General features: G+C 40.4%; 2 protein-coding genes across 2 annotated transcripts in view; one reads left to right on the top strand and one right to left on the bottom strand.

Moving 5' to 3' along the window:
• The window catches only part of LOC311047414 (cerebellin-1-like), an 878,463-nt gene that overhangs the window by 304,258 nt on the left and 554,147 nt on the right, over positions 1-20,058 (top strand). The gene's annotated exons all lie outside the window — the stretch shown is intronic.
• LOC311047416 (tetraspanin-18B-like) overlaps positions 1-20,058 on the bottom strand; it is a 103,941-nt gene that overhangs the window by 30,396 nt on the left and 53,487 nt on the right. Inside the window, exon 2 of the mRNA XM_084060124.1 lies at positions 17,281-17,360. Within this exon, the coding sequence (XP_083916250.1) occupies positions 17,281-17,283 (3 nt within the window). The 5' untranslated portion in view covers positions 17,284-17,360. The remainder of the gene's footprint in view (positions 1-17,280; positions 17,361-20,058) is intronic.

The raw sequence follows: 20,058 nt of genomic DNA, 5'->3' as shown, positions 1-20,058 counted from the left end.
ACTGTAGAATCTTCCAGGACTTCCTCCGAAACCAGGCCTCAGAGCTGGAATCATAATTCACAAGTTCAGAAGTACCTGGACGTGGCAGAAAGAGGAAGCTATCAATGGCTGCCACCAGATTCGTGAGGAGCAGTTGGTCAAAAATCTGTTTGCACAATAAGGTGCATAAACACTGAACTTCAAAAAGCCACAAAAAAAAGTCTATTCCAAAACGCTGAAAACCAAAGAATAAATCACAGAATGTTTGGCGAGGTGTTCTCTAGAGTGATGAAACAAAACTGGAAAGTTTGGGGCCTGAGAATCAGCGGAAGAACAGCTTGCCTAACAGTGAAGCATGGGGGGTGACTCTGTGATGCTCTGGGGCGATCAATTCATGGGCCAGACCAAATATATGGGACTGTCTGTAGACAGCAGTGGTGGAAAAAGTACAAACAATGTTTACTTAAGTAAAAGTATCAATACTGCAATGTAGAAATACTCGGTTACAAGTAAAAGTCCGGAATTAAAAATGAACTTGAGTAAAAGTACAAAATGATTGGCATCAAAATGTACTATCATTATGCAGAATGTCCCATTTCACAAGTTTTCAAATGCGTTGCATCGCGACGCATTGTGAGCTTGTAGATCTGCTATTTTCAAATGGCCGAAATGTATATAGGGCTAAAAGTGTCTAATGTATGTTTTGTAATAATCAAAATCTACAAAGTAACTAAAGTTTTAAAAATAACTGTAAATTGTGGAGTAAAAGTACAATATTTGGATCCGAGATGTGGTGGAGTAGAAGTAAAAGTATTGGAAATTGGAAATATTCAAGTAAAGTACAAATGCCTCAATATCGTACTATTGTAAGTACATGTACTTAGTTACTTTCCACCACTGCTGTATAGACAGAGACTAGACCAGAGAGCGAGAGATATAGACGTTTGGAGGAGACTCCACCATGGAAGCAGTCAGTTTGCTGTTCATGCGTTGACCTTCCTGTCAACTGTGTGTAATGAACAGATAAGGAAGACATAGTGGAGAGACCCCCCCCCCCCCACCCCCCACACTCTCAGTATCTTTCTTTCTTTTTCCTTTTATTTATTCAGGGAAGCCCATTGAGAGAGCAAGCTCTCTTTTTCAAGGACGCCCTGATCACAGCATATAGAACGCATTAAATACATAGGATGAAAAACAATAACAAACATTTGAACCACATTACAACGTCACAGTCTGCTATTTGTGCTACTTCTTAAAGGGTTTTTGTCAAATTCATGCATGGAAATAATTATTAAATACTTTAGAATAGGGGTCTTCAACAAGGGGTCCGGGACCCCTAGGGGGTCCTCAGAGTTACTACAGGGGGTCCGCCAAATCTTTGTGTGACATGATATATTTTTTACCTTAACCACTTGAACCATATAACATCCCTTTTCTGAGGAGAACTTTTAGCCAAAAATAGCCGACCTACAAGCTCTCAACGCCTCGCGCTGCGAGGCGTTGAGAGCTTGTAGATCGGCTATTTTTTGGCAAAGAGGCTATAGGTGTAGAGGGAAAAAAGAGCAGACTAAGTAAAAAAAAACAACTTGAATCTGAAACACAATTTCATACAATATAGAGGGGGTCCCTGCTTCATCTCTCTCTCAGCTAGGGGGTCCTTGGCCTGAAAAGAAAACGTTGAAGACCCTTGCTTTAGAACATTACATTGGAATTGTTTTTAAATGATGAAAAGTTGTGATTTTTTTTTTGTTTAAACTTTTTAAAATATTTTTGAAATAATATTTATATTTTTGAATGTAAGAAACCCATAAAAATTGGTCCGCGACCCAAACAGTGACATAGTGAGACCCTCACTCAATATAACATACCGGCGCCCCATCGTTCTATCTGTATCCTACTATAATTCTAGTAACCGTCTTGAGTAGGTGAGTAGGTGAAGCTACCCGGTTCTCCTCAGTGGCTGGACCAATTGCTCTGATTTTGCACACAGCCATTGACCATTACCATCTGAACTTAACTGTGAAGCCCGTTTTTCACTTTCATCAAATCACAGCTTCTTATTAGCGATTTTGTGTCCGGGTATGGTCTAGTAAATATAACATAGAGAAGACCCTCTCTGTGGGTATACGTAGACCCTCACAGTGAGGAGAGACCCTCGCTGTCGGTATGTCAACTCTGTGTAATTAACAGATAAGGAAGACACAGTGTAGAGAGACCCTCTCTCTGTATGGTATAAATAGACCCTCCCTTGCCGCCTTCTCCTTGAGCTTGACACCTCTGTGCACAATTAATGCGGAGGGTCTATATTCACCCCCCCCCCCCCCCCCACACACACACACACACGCACACACACACACTGCACTGATAGTCACCTAGGGTTTAGGATCCCGAACCGAAGGCACTGGATCCAACATCGGTTCCATCACATTTGGAACCAGGGCTGGACTGGGACCAAAAATTCGGCCCTGGCATTTTGGCCCAGACCGGCCCACCACAACCGGCGCGCAGATAGCAGACACTCTACCGCAATTTTCCACGCACACGCCGGACCGGCGGCCCACCGGAGAGTGAAACACTTTCAAAACGCTCCGCGTCCAGCCTCCGTGTAAACGCTCACAACGGAGGAAACGGCAAAACGTGCGACGTCATGGTTCACGTCGGCTCTGGTGCAGAGCCGTAGAACCACCGTTGCCAGATTTCATGAGAGAAATAAGCAGCCCGTTCTATGAAAACAAGCCCAAAAGAAGCGACTAGGCTACATGAGCACTTTAAACCTATACAGTACATTGCCTATTTGAAAATAGCCGATCTACAAGCTCACAACGCGTCGCATTCGTGACACGTTGTGAGCAACAACCAATATTTACAAGCAACTTTACAGGAAAATCAAGCCCAAAGTCGATTATAATAAGCGGAAATGGCAACCCATGCATGTAAACAAATCAGATGTGACAGGAAGCAGCACGGAAGTGGTTAGTACGCATGCGTTCTACACATTTGTGACTGTCTATCTGGCAGTGCGTCACAGCACCACTTAACCACCTGGCATGCACACTACACACGCATTTTCAGTCACTGTTGCGCCTCCGTGTAAACAAAATTAAAAAGAGAATGAGTTAAAGTGTGAAAAAAGTATGTTTCATTTCACCAGGTATCGATTTGGTTCTTTTGAGCACAACTGGCCTATAGGAATCGTTCAAAACGGATCCCAACCCTTCCCTCGATTACTGAAGAGTCCATAGCTACCAGCGGTAGACAGATAGGCCTCTACACATGCATACAGAACCATCAATAACACACAGAACCCAGCTGTAGATACTGTATAGATGCTTACGCATACAGAACCATCATTAATACAGACACTGCGCGCGCGTGCGTGCGTGCGTGCGTGTTTCTGTGCGTGCGTGATCATGGAGGGAGGAACTTGACCTCTTTAAATGTCATTGACTTTCTAAATGATCTAAATGATCACCTTTAATTGACCCCGAGGGAGGGCGCTAATGGTGCACCCCCGTCCCGGGCGCACGGGCACCGCTGGAGCAGTGTGTGTGTGTGTGTGTGTGTGTGTGTGTGTGTGTGTGTGTGTGTGTGTGTGTGTGTGTGTGTGTGTGTGTGTGTGTGTGAGAGAGACAGTGTTGTGATGCATGCATGCAGCTGCACCCTTCATCTCCATTAAAACCCCATTTTCATATCTCTCCACCAGTCACTAAACCAATCTCTCTCTCAGGATTTCACAAAAGGAAAATGAAAGGAAAACAAAACAGCCCCGAACAGGACGACACGTTCTCTGACCAGGACCACACACACACACACACACACACACACACACACACAGACACACAGACACACAGACACACAGACACAAAGACACACACACACACACACACACACACACACACACACACACACACACACACACACACCCCTACCTTAAAATCAAATTGATCTCAAGATTTTGCACTCTTATGTGCACAACATATGGGTGCGTAATGGGTGGTCTAGGACTCTCCCAAACGTCTGGCATCGGTCGGGTTTTAATATACCTATCCCCCCCCCCCCCCCCCCCCCCCTCTCCCCCCCGCCTTCTCAATTGAATGAATTCTCCACACTCTTGGATGAGAGAGGCTGAACACGAGAGGTTGACATTGAATGTCCTCACTAACGCTATTCTACGTCCCAGCTCTATGCTACGTCCCAGTGCTATGGTACGTCCCAGCGCTATGGTACGTCCCAGTGCTATGGTACATCCCAGCGCTATGGTACGTCCCAGTGCTATGGTACGTCCCAGCGCTATGGTACGTCCCAGTGCTATGGTACGTCCCAGTGCTATGGTGCGTCCCAGTGCTATGGTACGTCCCAGCGCTATGGTACGTCCCAGTGCTAATGCTACGTCCCAGCGGCGTCTACGGGACACGTGATGGAGATAGGTCAAATGTGGGCTCGTGGGCACGCTGTACGATCCTCACACTGTGATACAGGGTACGTTTTGGTGGCCCTGTTTACACGACAACGCTCTCTAGAGAAAACGGTAAAATGAAATATTAGATGTGCCTTTCCGTTTTAGACCGGGGGTTGAAAACGCTAAAATATAACATAAATCCAGGGTGGAAATCTTTGAAAACGTGTCTCCATGTAAACGGGCAACACGGGGGGAATCCGCAAAACGTGTGATGTCATGGCCATTGGTGGAGAGTAACTAAGTACATGAACTCAAGTACTGCAATTAAGTACAATTTTGAGGTATTTGTACTTTACTTGAGTATTTCCAATTTCCAATACTTTTACTTCTACTCCACTGCATCTCTGAGGTAAATATTGTACTTTTACTCCACTACAATTATTTGAAAACTTTAGTTACTAGTTACTTTGCAGATTTTGATTATTATTACAAAATATACATTAACCACTTCAGCCCTTTATAGATTTCAGCCATTTGAAAATAGCAGATCTACAAGCTCACAATGCGTCGCATTGTGCGCTTGTAGATCTGGTATTTTCAAAAGATTTTGATGCATTTGAAAGTACAAAAACAAGAAAATAGCAGATCTACAAGCTCACAATGCGTCGCTATGCGACACATTGTGAGCTTGTAGATCTGCTATTTTCAATTTTTATATTTTATACATTTGGAAAAAAAAATCCCCTTCCTTTTTTTTATGAGGTCTGGAGTTATTAATTCATAATGTATTTTTGGTACTTGTGTTCCTTAGTAGAACCTGAACTCTTTGAAATTCCTACAGCATGGGTGGGTCTTCAACAGATGGTCCAGGACCCCTAGGGGGTTCGCAGAGTTACAACATGGGGGCCGCCAATGGTTAACGTGGTTTACTGAGTATTGAGGGTTTAAGTGGTTAAATGTCTGAAAATAGTAAATACACATTAACATGAATCCAACATATTAATAGAAAAGATAATGTGCAAACAAGTAAAACAAATCTATTAATTTACACAACACTGATCATAGTGCTGTCATAAAAGTCTATCAATCTATCTATGAAATCTACAAAAAGGTTTAATCTGCAACTCTCTCAGCTAGAACATTGAAGACCCCTCAGTCCCCACACTGTGACAAGGAAACAAAAGCGTTTGATTTACAGACTTTACCCCCCCTCCCCCCCTTCTCAGGGGAGCAGAAACACAAAGACAAACTCAGCAGAATAAACACTCACTTAAAATGACCCCCCCACCCACCTCCCCCTCTGCCCAAACACACACACCCTCTAAACACTCACTTAAAATGCCCCACACACACACACACACACACACACACACACACACACACACACACACACACACACACACACACACACACACACACACACACACACACACACACACACACACACACACACACACACACACACACACACACACACACACACACACACACACACACACACACCTCTGCATGTCCTGACACAGAACAGAGGCTATACAAGCTCACTGAAACGCGGGGTTAAATCCGTCATTCCATTCTCAGGTGCACGCCGTCTGTACTGTATGTCTACAACTGTTTCTCAGCAGGAAACGTAAAAGAAAAAAAATAAGAGCCAGTGTGCCAATGTAGTCATTATTTAGTCACAAGCTCTTGTTAATAATAATTTCATTGGTTAAATATTCATAACACGCACGCACACTTGGGTAGTACTGCACTTCAGTAAATTGTTGGAGTAATTTCTCTTGAGTGTTTTTGCAAGCTGGTGACTTGTATTCCACTACATTTCAAATAGAAACATTGTACTGTTGACTCCACTACATTTCGAGGAAGGGAAACTTACAAAAAAATATACATTATGAATTTGTTCAAATGATTCGTTCACGTTCTCGTTCAGTAGCGCTATTTTCTAGGGTTCAAAATGTACTCGGGTAAAAGTACAAAAGTATTGGCATGAAAATATACTTAAAGTACCAAAAGTAAAAGTACTAAAATATTTGAAAATAGCCGATCTACAAGCTCACAACGCGTCGCGATGCGACGCGTTGTGAGCTTGTAGATCTGCTATTTTCAAATAGCCTAGGAATGAAAAAGGGGCAAAAGTGGTTAATGTATGTTTTATAATGTGTGTAAAACACCATCGCGGGAGCAAGCCTAATTTCAAATACAGTGAGAATAGCAGATCTACAAGTCGACTTGTAGATCTGCCGTCTTCACTATTTCTGAAACCGTACCTCGTCATTTGCACCTTTTTAATACTCGAGTATGTACTTGAGTAAACGGTATATACTCTGTCCACACGGACTACCAGCTCACTAACACACTCTCATGCTGCTGAAGGTTGTTAAACTTTGTGGTTCCGCCAGAAGCACTTTGGTAACCATGGAAACACAAGGATGTGTGTGTGCTGGTGAAAGTGTGCTGGTGTGTGTGTGTGTTCACACCAGTTGGTTCCTGTTTCACCAAACAAAAGAGCCACAGCCGGCCTCTTTAGCAGCAGCTTGACCTGTAGCCATTTGTCAAATGAGTGAGCACGCACGCACGCACGCACGCACGCACGCACGCACACACACACACACATACACATACACATACACATACACACACACACACACACACACACACACACACACACACACACACACACACACACACACACACACACACACACACACACACACACACACACACATGTTCAGGAACAGGATACAGCTCAGAATAAAAGGCTGTTTTCTCCTCTCTCTGTGAAAACAACACGTCTTTGAGAGGTTTGTAGTAAAATGCTGTGACCTCCGTCAAACGAGAGAGAGGGGGGGAAACAACAGAACTATGATGTCAGCCCCCCCCCCAGGAAGAGAAAGACGACAAATGCAACATGGAAGCGTCACAGAACGGGGAGTCTGAACGCTGAGTTAATAAAGACGAGAACAAAGCCTTAAAGGATCAAGTTTGTAAGAAAAACTAACAAAGAAAACCGCTTCTGTTGTTTTGGGAAACAAAGATGAAAGCAATACCCTCACATCACTAATATAATATAATATAATATAATATAATATTATATTGTTGCCGTTGAAACCTCTTATGTATCGTATGTTTTCATATTTAAACTTTTATTTTTTTTCGAAAATTAACGCCCGACTTGATCGTCACACAAAAGCATCAAAAGCAGCAGATCTACAAGCTCGAAACCCGACGCGTTTTGAGCTTGTAGATCTGCTACTTTTGCAAACCAATATTTTATTTATAGAGCGTAAATACACGAGTGAATATTATATTTCACCTTGGCGTTCAGGCTCTGCTACATTTTTTCTCCCCGCTCAGCACATTATCAGACAGCCATCATTAACCATTAAGAGCAGGGACATAGATACACAATAACAACCCCCTTCTTAGAGACTCCTTGGACGATCCCAAAGTTTCATCAGAGCGCCCCCACGTGGGAAAAATATATTTTTAAAAAATGGGCCAAAAACGGTCCGGACCGTTTATGGCACATAATGCATAGCTTCTCAAAAACGGTCCGGACCGTTTTTGGCACTCAATGTGTTTAAAAAAATAACTAAATGACCAAAAAAGCCATCCCACAACGTCTTTAAATAACCCGCCAAATTGGTCAGCTGATTGCCACATGGGTCTTGGCTCAACACTGCTGTAGAGTGTAATAACGCATCCGAATATACACCCACATAGTAATGTGCATGTGAGACACCTCACGAATGTACGTGCCTGAACTACCACGCATCACAAATTATTACAGTTTACATTACAATGTACAGCAATGTACAGCAGGTATTAACAGACACTAGGGTAGGAGCGAGAGCGAAAGGGTAGGAGCGAGAGCGAGCAGCAGCGAGAGCGAGCGGCAGTAGCGAGAGCGAGCAGCAGCGAGAGCGAGCGGCAGCAGCTAGCCCACTGGGGCACGCTGGCTTGGCTAAGCTATCCGGCACGACACAAACAAACAAAAAGTTTGATACCAACTAACACCGTGTCGGCTAAGGCGGAGGACCCTACCAACGCTAACACAAACGCGGGGGAACCCGCGTAAGTGGGCGCCGAGGCGGGCGAACCCGCCGAACGCCGACAAACGGGGAGAGGAAAAACAAAAGAAAAAAGAACTGGAGAGGAGACCACTTGTTGCGCCGCTGGCAACGAAGAGGGGGTGCGTGGAGTGCCACCGGCCCACCGACGACAGACGACCAGAGTAGGGGACGCTCAGATCGTCGGGATCAAGACGGACCCGCGGCACCGGAGTAGGGGACGCCTAGAGTGCCGGCGAGGACAACATGGCAGCCACCAGGCAGAAGGAGATCGACGACATCAAGAAATCTCTTGACTTTCAATCAGGGGAACTTGCTGACATCAACAAGGAGTTGAAAGTCCTCACTGGCCTGATGAAGGAAATACAACAACTGAAACAAATGAACCTGGAGAAGGACAAGAAGATCATCGACCTGGAGAAGAGACTGGATGACTGTGAACAATACTCAAGAATGAACGACCTGATAGTGAGTGGCTTAAAGACCAAGCCACCATCCTATGCCAGGGCTGCAGCAGGTGGAGAGCCCACGGAGGGTGACATCGCCTCCATCGAGGAGCAGGTCATATCCTTCCTTGACCAGCAAGGCATACAGATCGAAGAGAGTGACATAGAGGCATGCCATCCCTTAGGCAAAAGAACCGACAACAACAGTCCGGCCATCATAATCCGCCTTGTCAGCAGGAAGAAAAAGACCGAGATCCTCAAACAGGGGAGAAAGTTAAAGGGGACAAAAGTCTACTTGAACGAACACCTGACGAAAAGGAACGGATCGATCGCGTGGCAAGCCCGCTCATTAAGGAAACAGGAGAAGATCCAAGCAACGTGGACAGCCAATTGCAAGATCTACATTAAACTGAACGGATCATCTCCCGAAGAGGCCAAAACGTTGATCATCAGGGATCGCTCAGAACTGGACAAGTTTGAATAATGACTCAACTTCACTCAAGGTATGAGATGACATGAACTCAAGGACCCATATCCAATCATTATGACATATTCTCGACAACAAAACTATCTATATGATTATATATACAGATATTATTTGATATCCGTATTATATCATACATTACATACAATCATCATGAACCATCATACCATTGCAGCATCTTATATCTACATTATATGCTATATTAGTCATTATCACCTTGACCTTAACAGTGTATTGTATTACTTTATATATCTATTTACCATCATTATTATCATTATTAATATTATTATTTTCATATTTTTGGTTACCATTATTATTTATTATTACTACTATATTGTTGTTGATATTATTATTATTATTAGTATTACTATTATTATTATTATTATTATTATTATTATTATTATTATTATTACCCTTATTATTACTATTATTATACTACATTATTGCTGTTACTACTGCCACTACTATGGTCATTATTGCTATTATTTTCATTACTACTACTTCCATGTACATTATAATTATTACTGTATAGGCAATAGGCCTGCCATTACCATACTTTATTATTATATAACTTATTATCCATTAGTAATCATATGTATTACTTTAATCATTCCTTACTACAATGACAGACTTAGATAAGGACTATACATTCCCATTTGATGGCATTGAGGAGGAGGATTTTGTAAAAAGGGACATGTATTGTCAGGACTCAAATGTGCATAGTTTATATCGCAGGTATGAAAATCTGAATTACAAAACTTTTGACCTTACTGAACATAAATTATATGGTATTGAAAATGATGTGGACCCTGATAGCCATCTGTACAATAATCTAAATATCAACTGCGAGTACTACACCGATGAGCAATTTACAAGTAATATTAAGATGGAAGGAGCCCTTTCAATAATACATTTTAATGGCAGAAGCCTCTACAGTAGCTTTAGCAAAATTAAAGAATACCTTAGTAAATTTAATAAATTCAGTGTGATTGCAATATCAGAGACCTGGCTTAATAGTAAGAAAGGATATGAGATGGACATGGAAGGATATGAGATGTTTACATCAAACAGGACTAATAAAACAGGAGGAGGAGTCGCTATTTATGTTAATACAGCTCTGCAAGGTAATATTGTTAAAAGTAAGACACAAAGTATAGAAAATATGTTAGAATGTTTAACAATTGAAATTAAGGCTGAGAAGATGAAAAATATAATAATTAGTTGTGTTTATAGGTGCCCAGGTACCTGTCTGGACACATTTAATAACAAACTAGTGGCAATGCTCGGAAATTGTAACAACAACAACAAGATTCAAGTAACTTGTGGAGATTTTAATATTGACCTTCTAAAATCACAAGGAAATAAAAAAATGACAGATTTTATAAATCAAATGTATAGCAATAGTCTATTTCCTTTGATTATAAAGCCCAGTAGGATCACGATAGACACAGCTACTTTGATAGATAATATTTTTACAAATTACATAGACACCAATATAATAAGTGGACTGCTCATAAACGATATTACTGACCATCTTCCTGTTTTTGCAATCCTCCAACACTGTATCAATAGCAAGAGCCAATTCAGCGATGAGCAATGCATAATGAATAGACTTAAAACACCGACAGCCGTTGCAGCCCTCAAAGTGGACCTCAGCAAACAGAACTGGGAGGCGGTTTATGCAGAAGAAAATCCAAATAAAGCATATGATGCCTTTTTGACCACAGTAACTACACTATATGACAAAAACTGTCCAGTCAGAAAACAGAATAACAAACACAAGAAAGTGAGCAAACCATGGATCACCAGGGGACTAGAAAATGCATGCAAAAAGAAAAATGTATTATATAAAACCTTTTTAAAGCATAGAACTAAGGAAACAGAAACTAGATATAAAACATATAAAAATAAACTAATACATATTATAAGATCTAATAAGAAAGAGTATTATCATAAATTATTGGATCAGCATAAAACAAACATACAAGGGACATGGAGGGTATTAAATAGCATAATAAGAAAGAGCACATCTAAAGCAGAATACCCAAACCACTACGTAAATAATAATAATATAACTATAAATAATCCAAGGGAAATAGCAAATGAATTTAATCAGTATTTCGCAAATGTTGGAAAAAATCTAGCAGATGAGATTGTGCAACCAAGAGATATGGATGGGTTGGAAGGTATTGTGCCCCGGAATCCTAACTCTATTTTTATTATAGGGGTTGAGGAAACAGAAATACTCGAAATAGTTAAAAAATTCAAGGAGAAAAAATCTACCGACTCAAACGAGATAGATATGTCACTAGTTAAAAATATAATAGAAAGTATAGCAAAACCGTTAACATATATCTGTAACCAATCATTTTTAACAGGTATTTTCCCAACTAATATGAAGACTGCAAAAGTAATTCCGATTTTCAAAAGTGGTAATAGACACCAATTCTCCAACTACAGACCAATATCTCTACTTTCACAATTCTCAAAAATAATAGAAAAACTATTTGTCGAAAGACTAGATAAATTCATTGAAAAAAACAATCTTCTTAGCAACCACCAGTATGGTTTTAGAGCAAACAGGTCCACCTCGATGGCTGTGACGGAAATGGTGGAAGGCATTACAACAGCAATAGAGGAGGGAAAATATACTGTAGGGGTGTTTATTGATCTTAAAAAAGCATTTGACACATTAGACCATAGCTTGTTATTAGATAAAATGGAGAGATATGGTATTAGAGGGATAGCCCATTTATGGTTGAAGAGTTACCTTTCAGATCGTAATCAATATGTCCAGTTAAATAATACAAAATCTGACTTAGCAAGGGTAACATACGGGGTCCCGCAGGGCTCTGTACTTGGCCCAAAGTTGTTTATTTTATACATAAATGACATCTGTAAAGTGTCTACCATATTAAAATATGTTATTTTTGCAGACGACACTAACCTGTATTGTTCTGGGAAGAGCTTGGAGCAGCTCCTGAATTCAGTAGAGAAAGAGTTGATAACACTAAAGAACTGGTTCGATAGAAATAAATTATCCCTGAATTTAAGTAAAATTAAATTTATGATATTTGGCACAAGGAAAATAAACTGCAAATTAAAAATCAAAATCAATGATGTTGAAATAGAAAGAGTATATGAAAATAAATTCTTGGGTGTATTAATTGATAGTAAATTAAACTGGAAACCTCATATAGATAATGTAAAAACAAAAATGTCTAAAATTATAGCAATATTAAATAAAACCAAACATATTCTGAACCAAAAGACACTGTATATATTGTATTGTTCCCTCATAGTACCATATATTACGTATTGTGTGGAAATATGGGGGAATACATATAAAACTAACACAAATCCAATATTTATATTACAGAAGAGAGCTATACGAATAATAACCAGAACTGATTACTATGAACCAACTAATACACTTTTTATTAATTTAAATACCCTAAAATTTGAAGATCTAGTTCACTTAAAAACGGTGCAAATAGCCTACAAGGCGCACAACAACCAGCTCCCAATCTGCATTCAGGGGATGTTTGAAGTTAAAGAAACCAGGTATTGGCTGAGGGGAGAAAATATGCTTGAGGCAAAAAAGGCCAGAACAAATGTAAAAAGGCAATGTGTGTCAGCAAAAGCAATTCAAATATGGAACAGCTGTGAAAACGATTTAAAACTATGTAGCTCAATTGGCAAATTTAAGAAAATGTATAAAATTAAAATGGTAACAAAATATATTAGTATGATAGGATAATTATATACATGTACATTTCTATAGGAAATGTAGTGATGTGGAGTTGTTTTCTTTGTTTTCTTTACTTTTTTCTTTTTGTAAAGCTTGTAAAAATTATATATAGATAATTATATATATATATATATTTGCATTTATATAACATAGGAATATTTTCTTTTCAATGATTGAGTACAGATATTTGATTTGTTATTTATTTATTTATTTTATTTATCTTTTGATTTTCTATTTAAAGAAGGGTAGGCACTATAAGCTATTAGCTTCAGCCTACACCTTTTCGGTCAGGTCTTCTTCTATTTTGCTTTCGTTTTTGATTGTTTTTGTTCTTGATTGTTTGTCTTTTGGTGTATGAAAAGCCATATACGTGTATGATTTTGTTGACCGAAATAAACTCTAACTAACTAACTAACTGATCCAGGGTGAGGTAAACACATGGAGAACGCGCCGATACTCTTCTTGCAGCTTAATGTCCATATCACGTACAGCAGTGGTTCTCAACCTTTTCAGGCCGTGACCCCCCAAAATAATCACTTTTGAATTGGGGACCCCGCCCCCCACACCCTGAATTGGGGACCCCCCCCCCCCCCCCACACACCCTGAATTGGGGACCCCCCACCCCCACCCTGACAAGAACTTGGAATTGCAGGCATTACATTTAGTTTGACTCGGTTCCATAGATAATTGTTATTGTTAAAATAGCCGATCTACAAGCTCACAACGCCTCGAGGCGTTGTGAGCTTGTAGATCGGCTATTTTAAAAAAATTTTGCCTATTCTTACGTAACATTTGACAATTTGGTGTTAAAAAACGTCTTAAAAATCCTTAAATTGACAAAATATATATAGGGCTGAAGTGGGTAATGTATGTTTTGTAATAAAAATAACAATCTGTAGATTGTCAAAAAGTTACAATCTACCGTAACTAATAACTAAAGTTTTCAAATAATTGCAGTGGAGTAAAAGTACAATATCTGCCTCTGAGATGTAGTGGAGTAGAAGTAAAAGTACTGAAAATTGGAAATACTCCAGCAAAGTAAAAAAAATACCTCAAAATTTTACAAAAAATACAGTACTTGAGTAAATGTACTTAGTTACTTTACACCACTGCTGTGATGTGACAACAAACATGATTCCGATTCTGGTTGAGACAGTTTAGTGCCTCAAGAAACTAGGATCCCAGGTAAACAATGAACCTAGCATCAATCTAGATTCTAAACAATCAAAACATAATAACATGTACATCAAAACTATAGGGCATTGGTTCTCAAAGTGGGGTCCGGGGACCCCCAGGGGTACTTGAAGGAGTTCGAGGGGGTCCCCAGCTAAATGATGGATAGTTAGGAACCAAACTGGACCCTTATGGGTCTGTAACTCTGAGAGTGTACAAATGGAACCAAATGGACCCTTATGGGTCTGTAACTCAGAGAGTGTACAAATGGAACCAAATGGACCCTAACGGGTCCATTTGGTTCCATTTGTACACTCTCAGAGTTAAATTAACATTGATTTTACAATATAAATCGGAGTCCCAGGGATAGAAATGCCATTAAATGGGGCTCCTTATTCTAATACATGTCAAACTGGGGGTCCTTGGAAATTAAAATGGTTGAGAATCACTGCTAGAGCCGTAAAAGAATCTTCTCTTATGGGGTTATATCTGGCATATCTTTTCAAACGGGGGTCCGCGGGCTAATGAGTGTCAATTTGGGGGTCCTTGACATGACAAAGTTTGAGAAGCACCGCTATAGGGTTACCAGGTAAATAATTAACCTAGCATCTGTCTAAAGTAAACAAACCTTCACACAGAGAACTGAATGTGGTTTCATCAAAGCTCCAGAGACTGAGATCAAAGATGCTAACATGAGATGTGAAACACGTACTGTATAAAGCATGCATCAGGTCAGGAGTTTTCTGTGAAAAAACAACATTTTCCATACATTCCACAGAGAGAGAGAGAGAGAGAGAGAGAGAGAGAGAGAGAGAGAGAGAGAGAGAGAAACTAATCCTATAGAATCCGATGCAAATCAGGGTGCAACAAAGAGTGCTGCTGGCCTGCTAGGACACTTGGAGACAAAGACACCTGTCTGTCTCTCTCTCTCTCTCGCTGTGTGTGTGTGTGTGTGTGTGTGTGTGTGTGTGTGTGTGTGTGTGTGTGTGTGTGTGTGTGTGTGTGTGTGTGTGTGTGTGTGTGTGTGTGTGTGTGTGTGTGTGTGTGTGTGTGTGTAGACTGGACAGACCTGAACCAAACCCACATGCTGGAAGTCTATAATAATGATAATCTTTCTCTGAAGAATGACTTAGTATCTCAACATGAGAAACATTTAAAAAAATAATGACTTAGTACATGAGAAACTATGAGTACATGAGAAATCCTCTCTTAAGATTTATCAAAAACAATGAGCACTATAAGGACTTAAAGGTAGGATAATAAGTGATATTTTTTGGTTAAAAATATAAAGCTCTAGGGGACAACCGGGACGAACGGCGCTGAGGGACGGTTGCAAGTCGGACCTTTTTTCATGCTACACTTAAAATTCGTCACATCCGGCGACGTCACCCTCTTCTTCTTTGTATTTTTTACTACAACGTGGAAATACACAAAAGTGGAACTCTGCCAATCTTGATCAGAACTGGGGAAAAAAATCGTCTCCGATGTTTTCGCCCGAAAAAGAAGGTTTTGATAAATCTTCTCACTATAAGAGAGGATTTCTCATGTACTCATAGTTTCTCATGTACTAAGTCATTATTTTGAAAATGTTTCCCATGTTGAGATACTAAGTCATTCTTCAGAGAAAGATTATCATTATTATAGACTTCCAGCATGTGGATCTGTCCAGTCTACACACACACACACACACACACACACACACACACACACACACACACACACACACACACACACACACACACACACACACACACACACACACACACACACACACACACACACACAAAATCCATTTACAATCGGCACCAAATAAACACAGCAGTACAAATGGAAAACACTCAAATAGGGTAAAAAAAATACCCTACTTGAGTGTTTTCCATTTGTACTGCTGTGTTTATTTGGTGCGGATTGAAAATGGATTTTGTCTGCTATGCTAATCTGTGGGCTAACTCTCAGTGAAGGTTCCATTGAAAAATATTCATTCGCTTTTGTGCTCGCTAGCAAAACATCCGGGGAGGGGCGCATTACGCCGCTCGGCGCATTACGGACAGGGAGGGACGAACGGCGCATGTGTAACACAAAGTTGAGGAAACGGACAGAGGCTACATTAACATGATACATATATTTGACTATCAGCATGGTCATTTGCTCGTAGGATTCTACTGAAGCATCAATGAGCGTTAGATGCCAGAAATGGCACTTATGTGCTTGTTATAGGACATTTTATCCGACCGCGCCGTCCGGCCCCCATGTATGCACCGTTCGTCCCGACTGGCGGCCGCGTGCGGAGAGTAGCGCAACGGCACTTTACTTACCGATTGCGTTCGACTCGTTTCACTAAAATTAAAAAGGACTGCGGGTAATGGGAGAGGACAAGTGTCTCTTGTTCACAAAAAAGTATGGTTACATGAAATGAATTAATCTCTGTGCAGGGAGGGAAATAGAAAAGGGTGCGCAGTTTGTCCCTGCCCTCCCCTATATTGTGACAGTTCATTCATCATTGCTATAGTGTTTGTTCAGTAACCGTGTTAAATAGCTCTATGATGTGATAGTAATCATTGCTATAGAGTGTGTGTTCAGTAACAGTGTTAAATAGCTCTGTGTTGTGATAGTAATCATTGCTATAGAGTGTTTGTTCAGTAACAGTGTTAAATAGCTCTATGTTGTGATAGTAATCATTACTAGACTCTAGTAATGATTACTATCACAATATAGAGCTATTTAACACTGTTACTGAACAAACACTCTATAGTATAGAGTGTTTGTTCAGTAACAGTGTTAAATAGCTCTATATTGTGATAGTAATCAATGCTATAGAGTGTTTGTTCAGTAACAGTGTTAAATAGCTCTATATTGTGATAGTAATAATCATTGCTATAGAGTTAACTATTAATGGGTTAACACAGCTCTTCTCAGTTCAAATAGATACGATAGATATTAATGAGTTAATAGTTAATTGGTAGTTATTAACGTACCATGTGTGCGTCTTCTCAGTTCAGCTCAATCTCTCAGGTTGTTGCGTGTGACTCCGCCCCCGCGCTCCTGATGTCATCAGCTGTAGAGAACACAAGCAGAGAGGTCAGAGGTCAGAGGTTGATTGAAACAGCAGTATTTTCGGGACAAAATGATTCAGCAAATTGGCTCCATCTCAGACAGGACCGCGATAACCCAATGGGCCAGTGGTGGAAAAAAGCACTCAAATTATTTTACTGAATATAATATAGAAATACTCTGTTACGAGTAAGAGTGCAGAGTTCAAAATGTACTTGGGTAAAAGTACAAAAGTATTGGCATCAAAATGTACTTAAAGTACCAAAAGTAAAAGTACTAAAATTGAAAATAGCAGATCTACAAGCTCACAACGCGTTGCATCGCCACACGTTGTGAGCTTGTAGATATTGTACTTTTACTCCACTACAATTATTTGAAAACTTTAATCACTAGTTACTTTTCAGTTATAAATTATGATATTATGAAACAAACATTAACCACTTTAGCCCTATCTTATACCTAGGCTATTTGAAAATAGCAGATCTACAAGCGCGATGCGACACGTTGTTTTACCGTGTCTAGTACCAATACAAAAAAAAAGAAACTGGTCTGAACTTGTAGATCTGCTACTTTCGCATTAAAATGGCAATAACATAACAAAGGAACGCAGGCTCGCACCGCATCCAGCACAAAAAGTTAAAAAGGCTACAGAAGGCCAGGGAATAAAAACACAAGTTGAGACCAGGGTGGTAGGAGATCAGTTAGGTGGGGAAAGCAGTTCTGAAGAGGTGGGTTTTGAGGGAGGTTTTGAACACGGCAAGGGTGGGGGCGGTATTGATGTGAGGAGGTGGAAGTGGGTTCCAGAGGGTGGGTGCTGCTACGGAGAATGCCCTATCACCCCAGGTGCGCTTTGTTTTTTTTGGTGGGGAATTTGAGGAGGTTGGCATCGCTGGATCTGAGGGAACGGGTGGGAACGTGGTTGTGAAGGAGATGAACGTGCAACAATATCAGCACCATGACTCTGTTTGACCAGAATGGAACAGAGCCTTCATTAGTATCATTGGTAAAACCTGTGAAGGAAGTTCCTTTCCAATGGCTGCTGTGCATAGAGCCAGGATTATTATCTTTTATTGCATTGCATTTTTGTGGAGCTTTTTTTATGCGCCACATACAATATTGATGCAATTCCCTTGCGATATCATGCAACAAGGGACTGCCGGGAACATTGTCTTTACATCCATATGCTTTGTAGTTACTGGGAAGCCAGAGAGCAAAGATGTCACAGGAGTTTCCCCATGAGAGACCACTTAACTAGACTAGAGCGACAGCTCCAGAGTACGTTTCCTGCCGCTGACCAGTGGTGTAAAGTAACTAAGTACGTTTACTCAAATACTGTACTTAAGTACAGTTTTGAGGTATTGTTTTACTTATGCAGAATGTCCCATTTCACAAGTTTTCAAATGTATGTAAATCATTTGAAAATGGCAGATCTACAAGCTCACAATGCGTCGCATCGCGACGCATTGTGAGCTTGTAGATCGGCTATTTTCAAATGGCCAACATGTACTGTATATAGGCCTGAAGTGGTTAATGTATGTTTTGTAATTATAATCCAAATCTACAATGTAACTAGTAACTGAAGTTTTCAAATAAATGTAGTGCTGTAAAAATACAATATTTGGATCCGAGATGTAGTGGAGTAGAAGTAAAATAATTTTAAATTGGAAATAGTCAATTAAAGTACAAATACCTCGATATTGTACTTAAGTACGTACTTGGTTACTTTACACCACTGCATATAATTGTGCCACCTTTGCATCCCCTAAACCAGGGGTCTTCAACGGGGGGTCCGGGACCCCTAGGGGGTCCTCAGAGCTACTATAGGGGGTCCGCCAAATCTTTGTGTGATAGGATTTCGTTTTTTTACATTAACCACTTGAACCCTAGAATTCCTTTTCTGAGGGGAATTCCTTTTTTTAGCAAAGAGGCTATAGGTGTAGAGGGAAAAAAGTGCAGACTAAGTAAAGAAATCACACCCTGTGTGAAGGTAGCGGCGCCTTTGATACATTTTGTCATCGATATGTGTTTATAATGTGTTTACAGCCACGTGTCACGTGAAGCTTGACCAATCACTTTGTTGACGCACCTGACCAATCAGAACGTTGACGTACGCACACGGACAAAGTCAGGTATAGAGCAGGATCCGCTCTATACCGGCTAGCGCCGCTAAAAATAACCTTTCATCTGAAACGCAATTTTATACAATATAGAGTAGGGGGTCTCTGGTTCATCTCTCTCTCAGCTAGGGGGTCCTTGGCCTGAAAACGTTGAAGACCCCTGCCCTAAACGACAGCTTCTTCACAACGCCACACATCACATTCATTCTTTAGTTTTGAAACAACGCCACACATGAAATTCAAAGACACTTAAGAGTGAGTGAATTAAGTGTTGAATATGTATGAGGCACTTGGTTATTAAGTGCAGTTATGTGAAAACTCAGGCTGTTAATTTTTTCACTGCTCAGCTGGAGGCGTTAATACTAAAAATGGCAGCAACGTGTTTCATGTCCGCCGTAAGCTATTAGCATCTAGCCAGCCTCATCAATGAATTAATGATGCTTTATTACAGGAAGCCTGGCTCACCACTCCTGTCCTTAAAGCTTGACAATAAGCTTCTGATGCAAACCTGTTGATTAATTATTCATTAAAAACACCTTTCTAATTATTACATGTTGATGCTTTGAACAGAGATAAACGCTTTTT

The sequence above is a fragment of the Gymnoscopelus microlampas genome (genome assembly GCF_963454915.1).
Source record: "Gymnoscopelus microlampas genome assembly, chromosome: 6".
NCBI lineage: Eukaryota > Metazoa > Chordata > Actinopteri > Myctophiformes > Myctophidae > Gymnoscopelus > Gymnoscopelus microlampas.
Note: the sequence above shows the minus strand (reverse complement) of the source record. Positions and strands in the feature narration are given on the sequence as shown.